The 20,089-nt window shown below is 41.2% G+C and overlaps 1 protein-coding gene across 3 annotated transcripts in view; it reads right to left on the reverse strand.

Annotated features, from left to right (window-relative positions):
- The window catches only part of si:dkey-237i9.1 (SEC14-like protein 1), a 48,620-nt gene extending 28,777 nt beyond the window's left edge, over positions 1–19,843 (reverse strand). For 2 of the 3 annotated variants that reach the window (XR_002170508.1, XM_019889122.1), the window contains exons 1-8: positions 19,465–19,843; positions 17,050–17,139; positions 6,202–6,351; positions 5,812–5,943; positions 4,828–4,956; positions 4,201–4,477; positions 3,957–4,066; positions 2,641–2,830 (exon numbers count right to left, since the gene is read on the reverse strand). Coding sequence is in view for 2 of the 3 variants with exons in the window: in XM_019889122.1 (XP_019744681.1) it covers positions 2,641–2,830; positions 3,957–4,066; positions 4,201–4,477; positions 4,828–4,956; positions 5,812–5,943; positions 6,202–6,351; positions 17,050–17,112 (1,051 nt within the window). In the remaining variant the exon portion in view is untranslated. The remainder of the gene's footprint in view (positions 1–2,640; positions 2,831–3,956; positions 4,067–4,200; positions 4,478–4,827; positions 4,957–5,811; positions 5,944–6,201; positions 6,352–17,049; positions 17,140–19,464) is intronic. The other variant, XM_019889123.1, reaches the window with a different exon arrangement.
- Positions 19,844–20,089: the final 246 nt, after the last annotated feature.

A 20,089-nucleotide genomic window follows, 5' to 3' on the forward strand; every position in this document is an offset into this window, starting at 1 on the left:
TGGTGGGAGGCAGGGGAAGAGAAGTTGGACTCCATCGCGGCACTTGAGTGATCCCCTCATCTTCCAGCTCCTTCAGGTAGTACTCTATGATTTCTTTTCCCTGCCATTAGGAGTATCGAAGTTAGAATTAGGATGGTACAAAAAGCTGAATAAACGGTGAAATTATGAAATTGTCTTCTCTGAGGACTTTTTTGCCTTTATTATGTACTGTGTACATTATTCACATGAGGATGGGTGGATTAAATTCATGAAGCAATTCCAACTTTAATGTAGGCTAATGGAAATAGAAGAAGAAATATAAAGTCAAAGTTTTTTATGCATATACTGGAAACATGGACCTATCGTTCACAGAGGTCACCCAAGCACATTCATATATCACTGAAGAATTCTTGCATCAACATGCCAAGAAGTTGCCAAACTTTATTCTGAAAAAAATCAACACACAAACACCTTTTTGATGCTGCTGGCATATTGCTTCATTGCAATCTTTTCCACTGTGCTCTCAAAGCCAAAGAAAGACTTGATGTCCAGACTAGCTGACTGCTCAAAACACGTCCAGTCTTCATTCTCAGGGTGGACCTGGAAAATGTGAGAACATACTGTATCATACTGTACACGTGAGCAAAAAAGGGGGCTTTGCTACCATTGTAACTATGGATCACTAGATTCACTAGAACATGATGCACAAAGGGAAATATGTGCACTCCATTGAAGTTGAAGTGTGCTTGTGTCAGCCTATCTATGTAAAATTAGCCAGCCCTTTACAAGTGAAAAGTTCAAAGGTTAAAATAAAGGTCAAACAAGTGTGAATATACTCAGCAACATTGGGAATAGCTTTCAGCTGATGGGAGAGATAAGAGGTACTGAAGCATAATTTTAACTAGTCGATCACTGTCCTATGTAAAGAATGAAATTCTTTTATTATATTGATATCCAACAGTAGATTTTAGCATGTTTCTGATAGCTTTAAGTCTACAGTATTTAACATCATGAAACGTTTGTGTCACTGAATCCACGATAGCAAAAAGAAAAGGGTCCAGTGAAAAACACTTTGCTGCATCTCCCTTGGCAACGAAAATATTTCCGCTTTAGCCAGATGCATTAGTGTTGTCTAATTAGGCTGTCTAGCTGAGTTACGGTTAATACGGTGTGTTAACATGCACAATAAGAACCAGAGTGCAACCTTGGAGCACAAATTAGAACCCTGAATAACTGGGTGCTAATATAATGTGCTTGAGCGCTTTAACTTTCTTTCACTTTTGAGTGTCCTACATAAGCAAACGGTGGATGGCGGCATGAATACTGGTTTCGGATCACGATTGCAGAGCTTCCGGCAAGGATCAAGGGGAAATTATGAATTTCTAAAAGGCATCCGTCAGGTTACAACGGCAGGACATACAGTACACTAATATGTGCAGGAGCACGTGTATTTACCGAATAGCAGCAGATCTCATGGATGATGACCCTGTTGGAGAAAGTCTCATTATGTGATTCGATGTGAAGTGTCCGCTCCTTTCGGTTAAGTGTGTTTTTCTGGATGAAGTAGACATAGTCCACACCAGCAATCTGCAAACCAGACACAAACGCTCATTACAGTCATAGCTTCGAAAAAGTTGCCAATATATAGAATGACAAACTCAAAGGTACATCCATCCATTGTCTGAGCATTGTATCCTCACAAGGGTTGTGGGTGTGCTGGAGCCTATTCCAGCTTTCTTAGGGCAGTAGGCGGGGTAGAGAGTTACATAAAAAGATTGGAAGACCTTATAACCACAGTCCACTGAACTTAGGGTGCCAATTAGATGTAGCGTGATCGTAGATTACCCGTTTGAGAAGGCGCGGAGCGTCCACATCCAGGGCACAGCGCCGCTCAATCCTATGTGTGGATCTATCCTCACTTGTCTCTTCATCGACCACATCGCTTGCCACAAACATGGGGATAAGGTGACATGTGGGGAACCGGCGCTCATAGGCCTGGAAGATGAAAGAGGTGTCATGATCATCAAATGCTGAGCAATTCAAGAGAGCGTATCACCGACGTTGGGCCGAAACCTCGTAACTACCTCCAAAATAGTCACTTTTCACTTTACATTGCATCTGGCCAAGTCTCAGGACATACAAAGGCCGACCATCTAGAAGAGAGAACACAGAATAATACACATTTAAATGACTTGCAGAAATACTACAGCCTATGGAGGTTGTATATTAAATTGCTGAGGATTATTATAGCCACCTGCTCTTCTCACAAGGAAAATACTTTTGTCCCATTTATCCTTCACAACTATTTAAACACGTTTGCACATTCCTCTGGTAACAGAAGTACGACTACAAAAATAAACTTTAAAAAGGATATGACAGCATCTACAAAGTGAAGAGCATGTTAGTGTTGGCGTCACCAAGCAGTGCTGAAAAATGTATGCACGTTGAAGTCACTTGTGTTCTGAATGGCCTTGGGTAAAAAAAAAAAAAAAGTCTTTGAGTTCATTGTCATGTAACTTGAGTGTGAAGGAAACCCGAGATCAAAGATCACCAACTCGTCTAGCTTTGTAAGAATAGCCAAAATAAATCATGTATGCGGAAACGTAAACCCATCTGAACAGTCAGCGTGCGCATGCTGATACAGTTGATGTTTCAACCTACCTCGATCATGGTGGTGCCAGCCCCCTGTGTAATAATCCTGAAGAACTTGTGGTGAACTCCATGTCTCAAGAAGATAGTCTACTTGGTGCTGCTTCCTCCAGGTCAGCGACTGGCACAAAATTTCACGAGCCTTATCCATGTTGAAATCCCTGGCCCGCAAAAATCGCAGGATGTGTTCATCCTTAGGAATCTGAAATAAAGACAGTAGGAGGCAAAAAAAAAAAAAATCATCTAAAATAATGGATCACAATGTACAATTACACCACTCTACGTGAGTTTCTGACTATTAGGGCCCGACCGATAAGGATTTTTTGAGACTGATGCCGAATTTTGGCAGAAAAAAAAAATAACAGATTACAAATCCATCCATTTTTCAACCCGCCTTATCGTCACAAAGGTCACGGGGGGTGCTGGAGCCTCTCCCAGCTGTCTTCAGGCAGTAGGTGGGGTACACCCTGAAACTGGCCGATTAATTTACAAAAATATATAATGCATAAAATAATACCCCCCCACCGAATTTCAATGGTTATCAATTATACGCAGATTTCCGCTATTCGTGAGCCAGCCTGGTCCCTTTTCCTTGCAAATAGCGGGGGTCAACTGTAAATGTATTTTTGAAAAATGTGTTTAATAAAATGTCCTGTTCATTTCCCAGAATGCATTGCGTGACGTAATTGAATTAATCCTTGACCTGTGTATTTGTGTTACCAGTAGGTGAATGTGTGTCATATTTAACACATTCATGTTTTATTTATTTTGCACTGTTTTGACTTTTATTTCTTTTAACAAACTGTGAATTATGTAAAATTGTGTGTAAAATAGTGGCTTCCAGGTCAATTCTTTGCACAGCTTGCACTGCTCAACTAAGCATTGCTTGTGAAAATTAAGATTTGCTTTGTTTTGAATGATCTTATCAATCTTATGTTGATAATTTAGACCACTGCTTGAAGACAACTGGGATATGCTACAGCACGCCTCGACTCTTGTGAAGATAAGTGATTCAGATAATGGATCGATGGATATTTAAGGATACATGGTTATGGTATAGATTTATGTGTAATAATTAATGAGATGAGTATTACTTATGTTCAACTGCTGTGAATAGTTAGAGTACATAAAGGCAAAAATAATCAGCAAACATCAGCCATTTGGCTGATTTTTGAAGGGTCATAATTGTCCGAATTGATCGACCGGCCGATTAATCAGTCACGCCTCACTGCCAATATATGAAGCTGAGTTTAGCAGCAAATATTTCAAAATGTTCTTGGTTGATCAGATTCCTTTTACTACAAAGTCTGTGCGAAGCTGCACGTTACCTTGCCCTTGTGGGTCTCCTGTAGCCATTTACGAAGTCTGATGAGACAGCTCTCCTGCATTGGTGTAAGATCACCAAGGTAGCGTTTGATATAATCAGCATCCAGTTTATCTGTAAACACAAAACAAAACAAACAAATCACACCTCAAATTGACATGACATGTCTAATTACAGCTCACAGAAAGCACCAATTACATTATTTCAAATGGGCAGCCACTCATTTTGCAATTATCAGCTAAACAGACCTTCCGGTGTGCCAGCCAGAATCTCAGTTAAACTATCTGCCTGAAGGCCAGCGCTGTCCTGCTTAGCATCCTGAGAGCTGCTGTCATCCGTGGCATCAGTCATCAGTGGGATGGGAACAACGGCTGTGACAGGGACTTTGGGATCAGGAGGTGGGCTAGTAAAGAGACTGGTTGGTCTGGTGGGAGGCAGGGGAAGAGAAGTTGGACTCCATCGCGGCACTTGAGTGATCCCCTCATCTTCCAGCTCCTTCAGGTAGTACTCTATGATTTCTTTTCCCTGCCATTAGGAGTATCGAAGTTAGAATTAGGATGGTACAAAAAGCTGAATAAACGGTGAAATTATGAAATTGTCTTCTCTGAGGACTTTTTTGCCTTTATTATGTACTGTGTACATTATTCACATGAGGATGGGTGGATTAAATTCATGAAGCAATTCCAACTTTAATGTAGGCTAATGGAAATAGAAGAAGAAATATAAAGTCAAAGTTTTTTATGCATATACTGGAAACATGGACCTATCGTTCACAGAGGTCACCCAAGCACATTCATATATCACTGAAGAATTCTTGCATCAACATGCCAAGAAGTTGCCAAACTTTATTCTGAAAAAAATCAACACACAAACACCTTTTTGATGCTGCTGGCATATTGCTTCATTGCAATCTTTTCCACTGTGCTCTCAAAGCCAAAGAAAGACTTGATGTCCAGACTAGCTGACTGCTCAAAACACGTCCAGTCTTCATTCTCAGGGTGGACCTGGAAAATGTGAGAACATACTGTATCATACTGTACACGTGAGCAAAAAAGGGGGCTTTGCTACCATTGTAACTATGGATCACTTGACTTCATAGAACATGATGCACAAAGGGAAATATGTGCACTCCATTGAAGTTGAAGTGTGCTTGTGTCAGCCTATCTATGTAAAATTAGCCAGCCCTTTACAAGTGAAAAGTTCAAAGGTTAAAATAAAGGTCAAACAAGTGTGAATATACTCAGCAACATTGGGAATAGCTTTCAGCTGATGGGAGAGATAAGAGGTACTGAAGCATAATTTTAACTAGTCGATCACTGTCCTATGTAAAGAATGAAATTCTTTTATTATATTGATATCCAACAGTAGATTTTAGCATGTTTCTGATAGCTTTAAGTCTACAGTATTTAACATCATGAAACGTTTGTGTCACTGAATCCACGATAGCAAAAAGAAAAGGGGCCAGTGAAAAACACTTTGCTGCATCTCCCTTGGCAACGAAAATATTTCCGCTTTAGCCAGATGCATTAGTGTTGTCTAATTAGGCTGTCTAGCTGAGTTACGGTTAATACGGTGTGTTAACATGCACAATAAGAACCAGAGTGCAACCTTGGAGCACAAATTAGAACCCTGAATAACTGGGTGCTAATATAATGTGCTTGAGCGCTTTAACTTTCTTTCACTTTTGAGTGTCCTACATAAGCAAACGGTGGATGGCGGCATGAATACTGGTTTCGGATCACGATTGCAGAGCTTCCGGCAAGGATCAAGGGGAAATTATGAATTTCTAAAAGGCATCCGTCAGGTTACAACGGCAGGACATACAGTACACTAATATGTGCAGGAGCACGTGTATTTACCGAATAGCAGCAGATCTCATGGATGATGACCCTGTTGGAGAAAGTCTCATTATGTGATTCGATGTGAAGTGTCCGCTCCTTTCGGTTAAGTGTGTTTTTCTGGATGAAGTAGACATAGTCCACACCAGCAATCTGCAAACCAGACACAAACGCTCATTACAGTCATAGCTTCGAAAAAGTTGCCAATATATAGAATGACAAACTCAAAGGTACATCCATCCATTGTCTGAGCATTGTATCCTCACAAGGGTTGTGGGTGTGCTGGAGCCTATTCCAGCTTTCTTAGGGCAGTAGGCGGGGTAGAGAGTTACATAAAAAGATTGGAAGACCTTATAACCACAGTCCACTGAACTTAGGGTGCCAATTAGATGTAGCGTGATCGTAGATTACCCGTTTGAGAAGGCGCGGAGCGTCCACATCCAGGGCACAGCGCCGCTCAATCCTATGTGTGGATCTATCCTCACTTGTCTCTTCATCGACCACATCGCTTGCCACAAACATGGGGATAAGGTGACATGTGGGGAACCGGCGCTCATAGGCCTGGAAGATGAAAGAGGTGTCATGATCATCAAATGCTGAGCAATTCAAGAGAGCGTATCACCGACGTTGGGCCGAAACCTCGTAACTACCTCCAAAATAGTCACTTTTCACTTTACATTGGTCAATATTTCGTAAAAATAACATCCACGTGTGGATTGACCAATAGTACAGATTTTGGGGGGGACGGGGCATGAAATTTGCCAAATTGTGATTTATGAGTTTTCGGCGTTATGTAATACCATCCATCAATTTTCTGATCCGCTTATCCTCAACGAGGGTCGCAGGCATGCTGGAACTTATCCCAGCCGTCATCGGGCAGTAGGCAGGGGACACCCTGAACTGATTGCCAGCCAATCGCAGGGCACAAATAGACGGACAACCATTCGCGCTCACACTCAACACCCAGGGACAATTTAGAGTGTTCCATTGACCTGCAACGCATGTTTTTGGAATGTGGGAGGAAACCGGAGTACCCGAAGAAAACCAATGCAGGCACGGGCAGAACATGCAAACTCCACATCGGAATCGAACCCCACACCTCTGAGGCCGAGGTGTTAACCAGTCGACCACCGTGCCGCCCCATTATGTAATACAGATAATTTTATTTCTGATTACACACATGGGTCACTTAACTGAATATATACTGCTTTTTGAGATATCAAACGTAACAGCAGGCAATTTGAATGGCATTATATTACTGTATTCAACAATAATGAGTGCACCACATCAGACTTGTTAAACACGGCGAGTCCCCTTTCAGAATGAATATTTTTTTATAGTACACGCAGACATGCATGGGCAAACGCATACAGGCACAGACGCACACACGAAGGGTTGAGCAACTTCAGATTTTTGTGGTCGACGCTTAGGTGAGGATACAAAAACAGTCATGTTGATTTGAATTCATTGACAACAATACAAATGATGATTCAACTTGCTTCGCACACCTCCAACCATGGGTTTTCTCAATCACTGTGCCGGTCATCCTTGGTTGCAGTGACATTCAGTCACCATCATTGCCTCGCTGACAGTCGGAAACTGTAAAACTCTTGACAGGTCAGGTACAGAATACGCTGCTCCATGCTGGACCCACTTTGAGCAAGGACTGCCCTAAGTCCGATCTCCAGGCATCCACTTGCACAAAGCAGCAAAGAGTTTTTTGGGTTCCGAAGAATGCTTCACAGTCGTTGGTCCCGCTCACCGGGTTTTTCTTGTCTTTTGTGTTCAGAGCAGTGAGTAATTGTGGCACAAATTTATGATTGCACATACAGCGCATTTGACAAAGTTGTACTTGACTTGACTTGATATCATTCCGCTTAGCCCAGAAGGATCACACCTCCTTTTTGGTCTGAGGATGACGACACTTCTTGATAACTTCAACCTTATCCATCTGAGGTCGTATCTCATCTCTTCTCAGCTGATAGCCAAGATAGCGAGCTTCATAGCATGCCCACTCACACTCAGCCACATTCAGGGTCAGTGTCAGTCCTGCCATTCTGATCTTCTCCAAGATGCTTCTCGGGTCCTGGATGTGTTCCTCCCATGTGCCATTGAAAACAACCTAATCATCCCTGAATGTTTCACAGCCCTGAAGAACTCTGTCAATAAGGCATTGAAAGGTTGCAGGATACCCACGCAAGCCAAAGGACAGTACAGTGAACTGGAACTCTTCCGCTGGTGTTCTGAATGCACTGTAGGACCGAGTGGAGGCCTCCAACGGCACCTGCCAGAAGGCTTTGCACAAGTCCAGACTGGTGATGAAGGGTGTCGACGCAATGCGATCCAGAAGGTCATCTATCCTTGGCATTGGATAGGCATTAAATGCTGAGATGAAATCAAGATCGATGCAAATGCGCAGCGACTCGTCCTTAAAGACAATCATCACCGGACTACATCACTCTGACATTGATGGTTCAATAACTCCAAGCTTCAACATCTACTCCACCTCCTTCCTGAGTGTTGCCACTAGTTGCTGAGAGACACGGTAAGGACGCTGGCAGATGGGAGTGTGATCCTTCAAATGGAGCATCAGAACACGATATTTTCTGAACTTTGAAAGATCAGTCAGAATCCTCTTAAAAGGCTGGCAAAGTGGAGTTTGGCTGCTCGGAAAACTGCTGGGCAGTGAATGAGTTAGACGGGGTACCAATAACTTGTGTATATATCTTGTCTTTATATTATAGTCAATTGAAGATCGATTGAAAATCCATCCATCCATTTTCTAATCCGTTTATCCTCACAAGGTTCGCGGCCGTGCTGGAGCCTATCCCAGCTGTCTTCGGGCAATAGGCGGGATACACCTTGAATTGGTTGCCAGCCAATCTATGATTTGCAAAATATTATCCTGTGTTTTACACAATGTACCATCTTAATTGGAATTGGGTTCGTACGTATGTGATCATTGTTTCTTACTGCTTAATTGTTTGCAACGTTTGTTGATTGGCTGGCAATAAACTCAATGTCAAATGTGTGCCAGGCTGGGTTGGCGGAGAGACCAAGTGAGAGGTAGGCAAGGCCCAAGCAATGCAAACTAGATAAAAATTCCATAGGGCCCAAAATTCTTTTGGAGCCGTGTAGACCGATACCATTTTGGCATTGACAAATACAACGCTAATTCTGTAATTTTCAGCAGTAAAAAGTTAATATTTTGTATATATAAATACATTTGATAATTTCATTCTTTCCATGTTAAATTAATACCCTTTAAAAAGCATTTAGTAACTTATTGTCCACTGAAAATTACATCACAAGTACTATATTTTCCACACTATAAGGCGCACCGAAAAGTCTTCAATTTTCTTAAAAGCTCACGGCGCGCCTTAAAATCCGGTGCGCCTTGTGTTTGGTCATTATGGTAATATGACAACCCCAAAATGGCTCCTTCCTGGAGACATGCTTACAATGTTATAACTTGCTGTTGGTTCAGTGAACTGTGTCGCTGCTTTATTAAATAGGTTTTTGTTGCAGCTGCGAAAAAAGGAGAGCTGTGGCGTTGTTTTTTTAAAACACACACACTTTATGAATGTTTTTCATAGTCTCAACAAATACAGTTATGTCTGTCCGTCTTCGTGCCTTCTCTTCTTCCGTCGACTCGAGAGGCGTTCATGACCACCTCGGAAAAACATAAACGATTCCTTCATTGAAACTACGAAAATGGATAATAATGCATCAAAACAGAAAATCAAGCGAGGAAATCACAAAATAAATTCTATAGCCCCCCTACAGAATTTATTTTGTGATTTTCTCGTTTGTGAACACAGTACACAACAAAGGAATAAATAACAAACACTTCTGAGACAGTCCAGTCTCCTACAATTTACTGACATCTGATCGTTCTGCTGCAGCTACGCTGAAGGAAATGCCAAAATTAATTCTGTCGTTGGGCTATAGAATTTATTTTGTGATTTTCTGTTTTGATGCATTACTGTATTTTCAATTTTCGTAGTTTCATTGAAGTAATCGTTAATTTATGTTTTTTTGGAGGCGGTCATGAACGCCTCCCGAGTCAAATGAAGGGCTGTAGCGCCATCTAGTGGATGCTTTGTAGATTGTGCTTTATAGTCAAGTGCATGCAATACATGAAAAAAAATTAAAAATAGCCCATTCATTGAAGGTGCGCCTAATAATCCAGTGCGCCTTTTAGTGCGGAAAATACAGTACTCAAGTAGGCCCAGGTAACGACTAATCACGAACTAGCTAAGCATTTTATCTGATAATACTGAATTACAACAGACCACAACCAAACAAACTATCCATAGTGGCAACTTCTAAAATAGGAAACCACATTAGTTAGAGAACTTAACTAATAGTTCCTGGATTTTGGCTGGAGAATTTCTGAGCTTCCATTGTGCATAAGGGAAAAGATCAAAACAATGCGTAGTTATTTAATCTCTTCCTGCATACATAGAAAATATTTCCACCCTTGCGAAACAAGCAATAGGAACATGTGAACTGGTGGGAAAATGGGAATTGGGATTCAGGAAATCGTGCTGTTCTATATTTATTTCATTTTATGCCATAGTGATTGTATAAATGTTGAGTATCTTAAGACAACAAGAGAACGGGCAGCTATAGGCCATTATACTGCTATGGTATAGAAAGAACATTTGAATTGAGTGAGCAGAGCAAAGCTAGACCAAGTTCCACCAAACCACTTCAGGTAACGATAGCCATGTTGGCATGTAAAATGGGTATTGATGGAGAAAGGTGGTTTCAAATAGCCCCGGAAATAAATCGATAAATAAATAAAGACCCACAGGACAATACATGTTATTTCCATAACACCACTTAGAATTTCCAGTTGAGGAAGCAAAGAAAGCATTTTCCACTATTCTATATGAAAATGCAAATTTGCTTATGTGTGCTTTACACTGCTGTTCTCAACAAATAGGTAACTGATGTGTGCTGTAAATGTGAAGTGAGTGTCTGTGAGGGCTATGAACTCCTGTTTTTCCAGAAGTATTCTCGGTAGAGGTTCTGCATCAGCGGTCCTCAACCTTTTTTTCCACCAGGGGCCGGTTCACAGCAACCATTCGTCGATGCTGAGGGATCTATTCCTGATCAGGACGTATATGCTGCGCCACAAACACACGCTTCCGGAAAAGGCTTAGTGTCGGATGCTGAAATATATTTACAATTGAGCCCTGCGAGAAAATCCACGTATCATTGACGGCCATTGAAATACATTGGACGGTTATTTTTTGTTATACATTATTTCGATTTATTGTCTGATTCACCGGTCATCTATTTTGCTTTTTCAGACAAAAATCGGCATCAAAAAAAAAAAAAAAAGAAAAAAAAATCCCTATCGTTCTGGCCCAAGTTTGAAGTCACACGAAGATGGAGCTTGAATGTAGCGTGGATGTTGGGTGGGAAAGACAACAGGCGTTTGTCTGAACAAATGCAACAAAAGAGTCTTTAATCTCTGCATGCCATGCCACCCACTTCTCTTCTTCCAGAGATTTCAATGCAGTACACATTTATTGAAAGAAAAAAAGGAAAAATCAGCTTGGGAAAAAAAGAGAGAAAAATGATATACTAGAAAACCTGCAGCATTAAAGTATTAAGTCCTCATTACTTGGTGAGCCATTTATAGTGACCTGCAATTACATTCGTTTGTATTATGCATGCAGTGCGGTTTGACACCACTAAACAACCACAATAACGAGTATATAAGAATTAAAGGTACATCTAACCAAACATTATTATTTTACATAGCTTTACATTAAATCTCAATGTTATTTGATTGTGCAGGTGACCATATTGGCTGGTCTGTGAAGTCAAACAGCAGTGCTGAGTGATGCAGGAATGAACATGTCAATTCGGTATTTATGTGTACAAAGAAGTAGGATGGCTGCATGATGATACAATTTATATGGCTGCATGATTATGCATTTTAATTGTATCTAAAAAATGTAACTGTTTCTTTGAATAGTTCGGATCCTGTGGTTTCTGCCAAGAGCAGGGTCAGTGTGGATGCGTGCATCATCTGTAAAACTTTACATATCCACGCCACAGCATTTCTGCCGAGTGCTCACGTGTGATAAATCACAAGAGTAGAGCAGAAACATACTGTATGTATCACCCTGAAATCATGTTCACTGGCCATAGTACCGATGAACCGTTGCAGTTTTGTGCAATATGATGGCTGTACAGTCACAAGTAAACAACCAACAAGCATGAGTCTTAAAGCCTTTCTCTAATTTCCTACTCGGTGCTTTGGAGGATAACTTACAAAGAAATACGATATACAACAAGCCTGTGATGGTTCATTTGGGTAAATCCAGAGACCTTTCGCATGTAGAATTTTTCAACACTGGAAAAGACTAAGCCATACTTCAACAATGCCGGAAAGAATATCTATCCAAAGAGCATGATGTTTCTTCTTCATTTTATCTGTCAAAATTGAAAGTAACTATTCAGTAACGATTACACAAAACATGTTATCAAAAAAAAGACACAGAAAGATGATTAAAAGTTCATATACTGCTACAAAGATCTGAACTGGCATACAATGTCGCATGGCTGCAGTGCAAAGGGAGAGTGTGACTTTCGTGAGAAGTGGAATCCGCTTCCAGCGGAGTGAAAAGGAAAGGGGGAAGGGAGCTGCATGGGCAGCATCTCAAACTTGCACAAGAAAAAAAAAAAGGGTGAATGAGTGTCCTGTGATCAGTGAATGGAATCTGCTGCAGAACCACCATTGGCTCCAATGAGTCACATGACCGTAGCACAGCCTTACGGTGAAAAGCAGCACACAGCATGATTGTCAGCTTCTCGCTCTCTGAGGCGAATCTTGACACATTTATTTTGTACAGAATAATCTACCAGAAGAAATGTAACAACAGCATAGCACCCAAATGATGTGACATATAACACTGTCTTTAAAAGAATAAGTGCAGCGCTTCCAAATTTACAACGCCCATCTAAATCTCTTCATATAGCACAAGCAGGAATAAAAACTATTTTGTTTTCATTGCTAGTCTGTAAAGGTACACGTACATCACAATGCAAGTGTGGATGATTGTGACTGCATTATAAAATTCGGCTTGAGGTGGATGAAACAGATGAAGGCAGGACCTAAGCATACTATAATATTGTGTGGTTCTGTCAAAATCCCAAGAGTGTTTCACTCAACATTTGCATTCCACTCAAATTTGGACTGGTCAGTGAGGGACTAACAGCCCAGCAAGTCACATGACACATATGCATTAAAACAGAGTAAGGCACAAGAAAATTCAGCAGCACAAAATTGGGTTGCAGTAGTCTCAACCAGACATGGCCAGAAAGTGGGTCAGGACACTATTTAGGGAAAAGGGGGACAGCAGGATGAGCTACGTGAAGGAACGGTGGCTCAGTGGGAAACACAGGACAATTTGTTGGCGGCCAAATATTTAGAACAGGGTGCAATGGATGAACCCCCAGCGCCCCCACCCACACCCACACACTCACAACTATGACAAAAAAAATTATCTAAATGGAGACGAGTCCCATAGCATTTCAACTGAATTTACTGGCAGATGCATTCCAAGGTGCTGACATAAACTAAAGTAGGACCTTCCATAAAACTCGACCAGGCCACTGAATTCAGTTAAAGTTCAGAGATAAGGACAATTTACAGCTATTAAAGGCTTCCATTTTAATTTTTTTATTTTTGGGGGGGATGAGGGGTGGGGGAGGTGAGACTTGAGTTGCATGGCTGTTGCTATGCCTTTGAATGCAGATTGCATTCAATGTGAATCCTGTTGGCATCTATTGGTTATCCAAGAATAAAATAACCAAGAGAATCCAAGGTGTTCTCTGCAATTATTGTTCCATTATATAACCACAGAAAGACGATTCTGTCAACAATACAGACTAAAGTATCAACTGCAGGACGTCCTGTGCAAACTCTGTTGCGGATACAGAGAGTACCACCTTGAACTAAAAAGAATACATCCCCACTAGACAAATCCAGATATTATATATATTTGCACATGGATTCTCGATTTGCTGTTTTGTGTCTGCATACCACAAAGACAAAAACTAGACCATGTACATTGCCGTAAAAACGCTTTTTGAAAAAAACTGTTTCATGCATCAATGTGTACAGAGTAAACAGACCTTATGTAAAATAATGACGTAAGCAACTCAGACAAGGTCAACAGGTTACATGTTTCGATGTGGAATCTCTTCTAAATCCATCATGTGGATTCACCGCTATTTTAGTAAATGGTATGAACTGAAAATTGGAGTTAGTCCTTGTGTTTTAATTTAATAGTTAGTCTTCTTTTCATGATTATTTAAGTAATCCTTTTTCATGGATATGTTCCAACAGCAACTGGCCTGAAACGACAGCGCAAGGGATATTGTGTACAGCTTTTTGACATTCCGATGGGACTCCCCAGAGAAACGCCTCGAGCACCGACCAGATGATAATAGCAGTAGCCAGCAACAATATTTCCTGTTATTGAAACAAGGAAGTCGACTTCGGGGACTGTTGCAGCTGAAGTTGAAGGCAGTGAAAGCAAATGTTGTTGTATGTTTAAATGCATCGGATATAATACACACAGCCATTATTAATAGTGTTATTTTGTGTGTTATTGTTGAAGGTACGCTGTGACACGAATGCACCCCCTTCGACAAATCACTCGATAAATCGATAAAACATCAAGGAGTTGTTTCTATTGACATGCGAGTCTTCTGGCTGAAGCTGTATCCGTACTTTTTAGCCATAAGTGTGACTCATTGATTACGGGTGACAAATTCACTGCGACAGTTCTGCACTGTTGTTTATCTCTTTCCAATTCTGGTCAAAATTATTCAGAGAAGTGTTGTGTTTGAGTGTGCAATGAAAACAGCTGTCAGGCAGAATTGCAGTCTCTCAAATGCTTTACATGGCGATTACCCAGAAATAATTTCTGAAGTTAGTCATAAGTAGCCCCTGTGGAACACAGCTTACGGGCTGCAATCCAAGCAGACTTATGTAACGGCACTTAAAGCCACACTTATGTTTGCCAGAGGTTGCAATGCTTCAATAACACCTGTCAGTGTGCGACGCGGCCCCTCAGGGTCTGGAGCGAAAACTGTATTGCGCAAACTGTAAACTGTAGAGGACATAGCAGAAGAATCAAGAGCACTGGTAAAGTGCTCTTGATTCTACAATGAAATACAATGAAATACAAGTGACTTTGTATTTCAACGGTCTCACATTTTCCCCCCCGATCAAATGGAGAGAGCATACCAAATTAATCAAATCCAAATGTCGAATATAATCCCCCAGAAAACCAAAGAAAGAAGTGAATATCTGCTTTCTCGAGCCCCTGACAGGCCAACCACATCGCTAAAACAAAAGTGGAAGTCTTCAAATGCAGAAAAACAGTGCAAACGTGCACCAACGGTTAACTATCACTTAGAACAAAATTGCTTCTGTTTATACGGTATATGCACAGTAAGACAGAGCGCAAATCAGTTTCAAAACATTGTCATTTTGTACATCCATTAGAGCCTGAAATACGGTTCAACTTCAACTTAGAAATTGTGTAAATCTTTTCAATACCTACCTGTGCCCTTTGGCTGCGTGTGTGTGTGTGTGTGTGTGTGTGTGTGTGTGTGTGTGTGCGCCTTAGCTCTCTATTAATAGATAGTTATTTGCGCCCTGCGCTAAGGAGATTTAGTCTTACAGCATCCGCCTGGCTGCTGGTGGAGAACGCTTATTGTCATCCAAATAAAGCAGCACCTGTCTTGACACGACAAGGCTTTAAAAAGACATTGACGCCACGCTTAACACAGGTGTAATTATTCCAATTAACAAAGCACGGATAACTGGATCAACAAGCGTCTCTCTAATGATATGAAAAATAAGGTTGGTCATGGAATGAACGACAAATTTTAATGTTAAAGCATCACGGAAGGAAGGATGCACGGTTTCATACTGGGCATGCACTAGGGCTGCGAGATATTGGGAAAAACAATAGGATATGGGTGTTGAATGAAGTGATATGGATGTTATTGTGATATTTAACATGTGCCCAAAGAAATAACATTGTTATTATCTCATGAAAGATTTTTTTTTTCATGCGGGAAACATAAGCACACTGGATGTATTCTTAGCTCATTAATTGTAAATGCCCCTAGATACCGTTCTTCGATTGGTGATGCACATTTTCAGTTGCACTGGACTGGTCAAATGTGGATCAATGCATACAATTCCATATGAAATTTATTGCATGTCTTTGCGATATGCAAATAGCATGAGCCATTATCACGGGAACATTTTTTTTTTTTAAATATACATATACATTGTGCATCCCTAATTGATAGTATCCATCCATTCTATGGACTGCTTATCCTCACTAAGGTTGCATGTAAGCAGAAGCATCCGAGCTGACTTTAGGCGAGAGGCATGTCAAAAAAAAAGAGAAAACATAAGCAGTCATGGTGCCTTGCATTTTTTTAACAGAATAATGACAAATATATCATGGTATTATGTTATCATAATATAAAATGGCCTACAGTATATGGCAGGACACATGTTGACAAACAACCATTCACACTCACTTTCAGACCTAAGGACAATTTCGCGTCTTAAACTAACATACTATGCACATTTTTGGAATGTGGGATTAACAATGACTTGTGTAGCTGAGCTGTGGAATTAAATTGGTCGATGTATGTCACAGCGGCAATCCCCACATCTGTTGGTGGACCACCAGCTCTAAGCGATGCCATCAATATAAAGGAGTCCTTTCGGGCCTTTTTGGCCTTTGGGACTCCAGAGGCAGCTGATAGGTATTGTCAGACTTTGGTCCGAATTGCCGGTAGTAAGCCAAATTTGTTTCCAATGAGGGTTGGACTCCATCAAGCCAGCCCTTTTGTCACCAATTCTGTTCATCACCTTCATGGACAGAATTTCTAGGCGCACTCAAGGCGTTCAAGCGGGTCCGCTTGGGGGGGACTCAGTATCGCTTTTTGCAGATAATGTGGGACTGTTGGCTTCATCAAACCCGGCCCTGGATAAGCGGCAGAAATTAAATGGATGGATGGAATTTGTAATGGAACAAGTTTGCTGTTGTTCCAGTTGAGTTCCTCGTCATGGAAGGTGTGTTATTAAGCCGCGTTCTTATGCGAGGAACAAGTGCATGCTTGCCAGTATTACATAACACTGCGTCAATAACATGCAATATTCATGTAAACAGGTGAAGGGAAAAAAAAGACACTTACTGCCATCACCAGCTCAAAGGGGTACTTGTACACCCTCACGGGTGACTGGTACTTCTGCACCATGTTTGGAACTGCAGTAACACCAACAACCTGAGAAGTAGATTTGAAAAAAACAGTTAGAAATGGTCATGTGAGGCATCACAACAGCTGTAAAACCAATGCCATAATTATAGCTTTATGGCTTCATCTGATTTTGCAACAGAAGACGAGTGTGTAATTAACTGTTGATGTCTTTTCGAGGACTATTTGAATCCTATGCGCGTGTGCACGCATATGCGTGTGTGCATGCACTGTGCAGCCTACAACATGGATCAGAAGGGACGATCAGAGAGGGCAACAGGGATGCCACTGACCAAAGAATTCAGAATTGGCTGCACGACAGACAACAACAAACAGCATCACTGCAAACTAGAGTGTACAAGTTAAATAAGTACAGTGGAACCTCAAAGGCCCCGGAAGTCATAAAACTGATAAAATGCAAACACTCATAAGTAGAATTTCCGTCTAAACTCACAGCCCCTCTATTTTTAGTTGTCTGTATCTCTTCTGCATCGTTATATTTTTTCAAAATGCTACTTGTCAAGACTGAACTGCCAAACTAAATTAAAAAAAATTACAATTTCAAGCAAGAGGCACTATAGCCCAGCATTGCTGTGTGGTTCAGCATTTCACCAATTTATCACCAGGTATGACAAGGTCAATTAATAGGAGTAACATGCAGAAAACAAATGCTCGTAAGTTGATTTGTATTGAAAAAGCGGCTACACCCAAAATAGAGTTCAGTTCCTGCACTTGTGCAGCCACCACCACCTAACCCCCAGCACAACCCTAATAGGTCTCATCCGAATTTTAAAAAAAAAACAACAGCAAAGTAAGTTTGACTTTTTTTTTTTAAACTCTTAACACAATTTGAAGATGTTAAATAAATCTCAATGAAAATCACACTACAACATTGTAGTCTTGCAGGTTTTACCAAAGCATGAGCGAGAGCTAATAAACTAAGGCTAAGAGCTATGCGTTCGACTTATTAGTCCATATTGAACTCAAGTGCTGACCCGCACGGGGGGGGGATTTGCTTCAGTGTTATGACTCACATCATTCAGTGACATTTTGCGGATCTCTCCCTAGATTCAGGTGAAGAATGCAGCGATTTTGCTTACAGATGGATAAAGCGGTAACAATTGAGATGGCTGAGTCCATACAATAGAACTTTATGATAAATCCACATAAAAAAACAAGTTTGTGCGACATCACACAAGGCATTAATATAACTTTGGAGACTCCAGCTTCGTGAGTACCGAAAGTAAAATAACAATCGCCACAAGTGTGTTGACTTTTTTCATGTGCATTTGTTACGCCACATCAAATTTGATGACAAACATTGAGCCGCAATTGGAACTTCCTGTAACGAGGCATAGTGTACCAATACAAAAGTGGTGTATGTCTCAATGTCCTGGCTACTCATTCCAATGGGAAAACATTGTTCAAAATATTAACAAATTGTGAACTGTGGTCGATCTCGGAGGTTCCACTGTACAGCTACTGCTCAGGTCGCAAGACAGCACTCCATTTAATAGCATACAAAAGCTGTTCACGCTTGACAAAATTAATGCAAGGGAAACTTGAAACAGTTAAGGAAAGATGCTACAGCAGCCGTGACGCAAGTAGGAAACTGGATACTTTTTTTGTGGAAATTATGACTCAAAGCAAAAAGTGCATGCATGCTTGATATCAGTTCAGGGAAGTGAAAAGAGTTCTTAGGATATTCGTGTTCTGCTTGTTCGGCAAGATGATACATGTTTGTGAGCAAATGCTGCAAGGGAGGCTGGGAGTCGATGTCCCAGTCCTACTTAAGGATGGATCAGGGTAGGTAGAAAGACGACTAATAACCAGGCGAGGACACACAAAATAATAAACACACTAAAGCTATGTTCACACATCAATAATTACCGTCATGCTTCAGGGTCTGTCAGAAACTTTGGAGACACGTCAAAACAAGACGTCAGGCGAACACATTTGCACATAAATTGCTGTCAATTGTCCCGTTTTCTGATCTATCTCGCTTTTATTTACATTTTTCTTCGCGTAATGTCATTCTGTCAGAACAGTGACCAATTTATGTTGGCTACATACAACTACCATTCATGTCACTTAATCTTATGATCGGATGCCTAGCACCGAGACTTCCTTAAAAGCGGATTGATTGCTATACAAGCTCGTTTTAAATATAAATGGACAAATTGTGTGACTGTTCAAGTTTTAAAATCAAGCTATGGACGCTGAAGAGGGGGGGCAGTTGTGGTTCACCGTTAACAGACATTACACAACAGAGTTGCTGGCTGCTAAACAGCAAGCCAAACACCAAGTTTTCAAATTGCTGTTGAGTTGTCAGCATGTAACTGAATATTTACTTACCAGTTAATTAAGTAGATGCTTGTCTGGAAAGGGTTTGGGCGTAATATTGGTCGTTTCTTCGGCTATCCCAGTGAAGTGGCCATTCCTGCCATCGATTCTCCACTTCGCCGGGCTCCGGCAGATGAGCTGGCGCACAAGCTAGCGCTCGTTAGCTTTGCTGCGCTAACTAGCCATGTAGCCGCTGAATCAAGCAGCCGGTTAAATCTTCCAAACGGTCTGACGGCAGGGGACGGGGAATAGACTTACGACCAAGCAGGCACTCATCAAGCTCAGATAAATCCTGCTGTGGTGGATGAAAGATGATCAGGGGAGGACCATATCTTTCTTCCAGTTTCAGTCTCCTCCTCTTGTCTCTGACGTAACCAAAACGTCATCAACCCGTCCACTGACGTCGGCAGGTTTAGCCCACGGAAAAAAAAGGTTTAGCCCACGGACGAGTCCGTGGTTTAGCCACTTTCTCATAAATCGAGAAAGAAAGAGAGCGAGAGAGCGAGAAAAAGAGTGGCCTCCGGAATCTACTGAAATGCTTAAAAAAATACCTTAAGGGTGGGCAATTAATTTTGCAAAATGATCACATGAGGAACTGGAATATTTCCCGAGGGCCAAGCCAACATACATCAACTTG

Source organism: Hippocampus comes, unplaced genomic scaffold, assembly GCF_001891065.2.
Source record: "Hippocampus comes isolate QL1 unplaced genomic scaffold, H_comes_QL1_v1.1 scaffold86, whole genome shotgun sequence".
NCBI classification, from domain to species: domain Eukaryota; kingdom Metazoa; phylum Chordata; class Actinopteri; order Syngnathiformes; family Syngnathidae; genus Hippocampus; species Hippocampus comes.